General features: G+C 48.9%; 1 protein-coding gene across 1 annotated transcript; it reads left to right on the forward strand.

Moving 5' to 3' along the window:
- The first annotated feature begins 268 nt into the window (after positions 1–268).
- Positions 269–2,671, forward strand: LOC121007863. The gene is made up of 2 exons (XM_040440117.1): positions 269–1,070; positions 1,216–2,671. The coding sequence occupies exons 1-2, from the start codon at positions 290–292 to the stop codon at positions 1,254–1,256; spliced, it is 822 nt and encodes a 273-aa protein (XP_040296051.1). The 5' UTR covers positions 269–289; the 3' UTR covers positions 1,257–2,671.
- Positions 2,672–3,886: the final 1,215 nt, after the last annotated feature.

Raw genomic sequence — 3,886 nt, forward strand, 5'->3', positions numbered from 1 at the left:
AACGTGCGCCAGATTTCCCCGGGGGTGTTCTGAGCACTATCTTTCTGGTGCGCAAGAAGGGCGGCCAGATGCGCCCCGTCATCAACCTGCGCCCCCTGAACAGGTTTGTACGGTATCGACACTTCAAGATGGAGGGCATCCATCTTCTCAGGGATCTTCTACTAAAAGGGGATTGGACCCCACCGTCCCCGTAGAAGAGTCCTCCAGAGACCTCCTTCGCTTCCTGTGGAGGGGAGAAACTTGGCGTTTCACTTGCCTCCCCTCGGCTCCATGGTGTTTCACCAAACTCATGCGGCCGGTGGTAGCATGGCTTCGCAGTCGAGGAATTCGACTAATTATCTACCTGGACGACATCCTTTTGTTGGCCCAGGACAGACATACCCTTCTCTCACATCTGGAGCTCACTTCGAACCTGTTAGCCGGGTTGGGATTCCCCATCAACTACGACAAGTCAGTTTTGACTCCAGCGCGGATAATGGAATTCCTAGGTTTTTCCGTGGATTCGGTAGCAGAAACCCTCAGTCTTCCGACGACAAAGATCAAGGAGATTCGCAAGGAACTACGCAGAACACTGGACATGCCACAGATTTCCCTTCGACATCTGGCTCGGATCATCGGCCTCCTATCTTCCTCCATCCAGGCCGTTTTTCCAGCCCCTTTACATTATCGGGCCCTTCAACGCCTGAAGACGGCGCATTTACACAAGGGAGCCACTTACGCGGACCTTATTTGTCTAGACGACGAAACTCGGGACGAGATCCGTTGGTGGATCTGCAATCTCCAAGCCTGGAACGGGAAGGCGATTTGCGGTCCTCGTCCGGATTTTACAGTGGATTCCGACGCCATCCTCCTCGGCTGGGGGGCCCACTGCGAGGGCATTTCGACCGGAGGTCGTTGGTCGATGGAGGAATCTCCTTTGCACATCAATGCCTTGGAACTCCTGGCGGGCTCATTCGCTATTCGCAGTTTTGCGAAGGACATGGTCAGGGCTTGCATTCGACTACGCATGGACAACGTCTCCGCTGTCCGTTATGTCAATGCCATGGGCGGTACCCACTCTCCCATGCTTTCTCATTTGGCCAGGGAGTTCTGGTCTTTCTGTCTGAACTGGGAACTTACAGTGGTGGCAGAATACATCCCAGGATTACACAACGTCCAGGCGGACTGGAATTCACGCTATCTCAGGGATGCCAGCGATTGGACCATCTCCTCAATCTGGGGTCCTGCTTACATCGACCTCTTCGCTTCCCGTTTGAACAAACAACTACCGAGATTCTTCAGTTGGCGCCCGGACCCGGAAGTGGAGGCTGTGGACGCATTCCTTCAGGACTGGTCCAAAGACCTTCACTACGCGTTTCCGCCGTTCTCAATGATTCCGAGAACCCTGAGTCAAGTTCGTTTCCAATCAGCGGAGATCATCTTGATTGTTTCGTTCTGGACCACTCAGTCGTGGTTTCCCAACCTTTTGGAGCTTCTCATCCTTCCTCCCTTTCTCTTGCCGGATTGTCCAGATCTCCTCTTAGGTCCGGGAGACGTTCAACACCCTCTACTTCTGGATGGTTCTCTTCGACTGCTGGCTTGCAGAGTATCAGGCGTTCCCACGAAGGCCGCGACCTTTCGGAAGCAACTTGGAGATTACTGGAGGAGTCTTGGGCTCCCAGCACCAGACGGGTTTATAAAGCAGCCTGGAGATCTTGGTCTAGTTGGTGCGTGGACCGGAGTCTGGATCCCGTTTCAGCCCCTGTAGTGGACATCTTGACTTTCCTTACTTCCCTATTCGAGGACGGTAAGGCTTATCGGACTATAAATCTTTTCAGGTCCGCCATTTCCTCTCTTCACCAGGGTTTCGAAGGCCGTCCAGCAGGTCAACACCCTTTGGTCTGCCGCTTACTCAAGGGTTCCAGGATGTCCCGTCCTCCCAGACCACGCCTTTCTGCCACATGGGACGTTTCTCTGGTTTTAAATTTTTTCTCTTCCTGGCCATCCAATTCCGAACTCTCATTACGTCAATTGTCGGTTAAGCTGGTCACTTTGTTCTGTCTTATCTCTTGTAAGAGAGTTTCTGGCGTGAGAGCTTTGGATTATGACGCCAGATTTTTCTCTCCTGAAGGAGTCACTTTTGACATTTCTCGTCGGACTAAAACCCAGATTCGCTCTGTTTCTTACCCTTGTTTTCCGGCGGTTCCTGCTCTTTGTCCTGTATCTTGTTTACGGGAATATGAGTCTCGAACTTTATCTCATCGTTCCAGCGAGATCCCTTAGTTGTTCCTTTCCTATCGCCGTCCGTTTGCCCCGGTTTCCACCACAACTTTGGCCAGGTGGGTGAAATGGCTCATGTCTTTGCCGGGGGTTGACACTTCCATATTCATTGCTCATTCTACTCGGAGCGCGTCTTCCACTTCTATGATGGCGGCGGGTGCTCGCCTGGAGGACGTTTTGAAGATTGCAGACTGGTCCAGGGTATCAACTTTCAGAGAATTTTATTTTCGTCCTACTCAACATGTTTTTACTTCTGTTATTGGACAGCTTTAAACTCGCAATAGGAGCCTCCGTGTCTCGAAATAAAATTGTATGATTTTGCTAGTTTATGACGTAAAGTCATGATTTTATGAAAGACACGGAGGCGAGTATTGCCCTCCCTCACTTGCTTGTTTCCCTCCCTTGTCGCATTACTTAAAGGGCTTCTGTCACCCCACTAAAGTCATTTTTTTTTTTTTGGGCTAGTTAAATTACTTATATTGCGATATATGAAAATATAATCGTCTTACTTACTTTGATTCAGCAGTTTCTTCTAAAAACAAAGTTTTATAATATGTAAATTAGGTCTCTACCAGCAAGTAGGGGGCTACTTGCTGGTAGCAGCTGCAGAAAACCGCCCCCTCGTCGTGTTGATTGACAGGGCCTGTCGGCATTTCAAAAATCGCGCCCCTGTGTTCATTCGGCACAGGCGCTCTGAGATGAGGAGGCTCGCCTCCTCAGAACTCCCTCAGTGCGCCTGCGCCGATGACGTCTTCTATTTCGGTGATGTCATCGGCGAAGTCGCACTGAGGGAGTTCTGAGGAGGCGAGCCTCCTCATCTCAGAGCGCCTGCGCCGAATGAACACAGGGGCGCGATTTTTGAAATGCCGACAGGGCCAGCCGGAGGAACAGATCCCGGCTGGCCCTGTCAATCAACACGACGAGGGGGCGGTTTTCTGCAGCTGCTACCAGCAAGTTGCCGCCCTACTTGCTGGTAGAGACCTAATTTACATATTATAAAACTTCGTTTTTAGAAGAAACTGCTGAATCAAAGTAAGTAAGACGATTATATTTTCATATATCGCAATATAAGTAATTTAACTAGCCCAAAAAAAAAATATGACTTTAGTGGGGTGACAGAAGCCCTTTAAGTTATTTATCTTATTTTACTATTTTGCTTTGGTGTTGATTACTTTATGCTTGCTATTTATTATGTTGTTTACTGCTTCGCATGCATATTTTACTTTAGTGGATATTAGTATCCCCTCTATGTGATTTCCTGTTTCTGTTTTTTCTTTCAGTGTGACTTAATTCTCTTTATCGGTTGGATTACGTATGATCTACGTTCTTAGTTTCCAGTTGCGGCATCACAGTTCCGGTTCGGCCAGTTCTCAACTTCTGTTCCAAAGTTCCTGAAGAGTTGGAGTGGCATCCGCCAAGAAAGAGGAAGGCTTCCTGTGACAGAGACTATATATAGGGGAGCATGTGGGAGGGGTTGTTGCCATGGAGATATGCTATTCTCTTAAGTTTTTTCTTTGCTGCTGTGGTTTGTCAGTAAAGAAGGATATAGCAATACTCGCCTCCGTGTCTTTCATAAAATCATGACTTTACGTCATAAACTAGCAAAATCATACAATTGATCCTCCCG

The sequence above is a fragment of the Bufo bufo genome, chromosome 7 (assembly GCF_905171765.1).
Source record: "Bufo bufo chromosome 7, aBufBuf1.1, whole genome shotgun sequence".
Taxonomy (NCBI): domain Eukaryota; kingdom Metazoa; phylum Chordata; class Amphibia; order Anura; family Bufonidae; genus Bufo; species Bufo bufo.

Bases quoted from the DNA above. Each gene is read 5' to 3' on its own strand.
- LOC121007863 (XM_040440117.1), top strand. From the start codon at position 290: ATGCGGCCGGTGGTAGCATGGCTTCGCAGTCGAGGAATTCGACTAATT. The intron at 1,071-1,215 runs CTCATTTGGCCA...CATCTCCTCAAT, and splicing joins TACCCACTCTCCCATGCTTT to CTGGGGTCCTGCTTACATCG.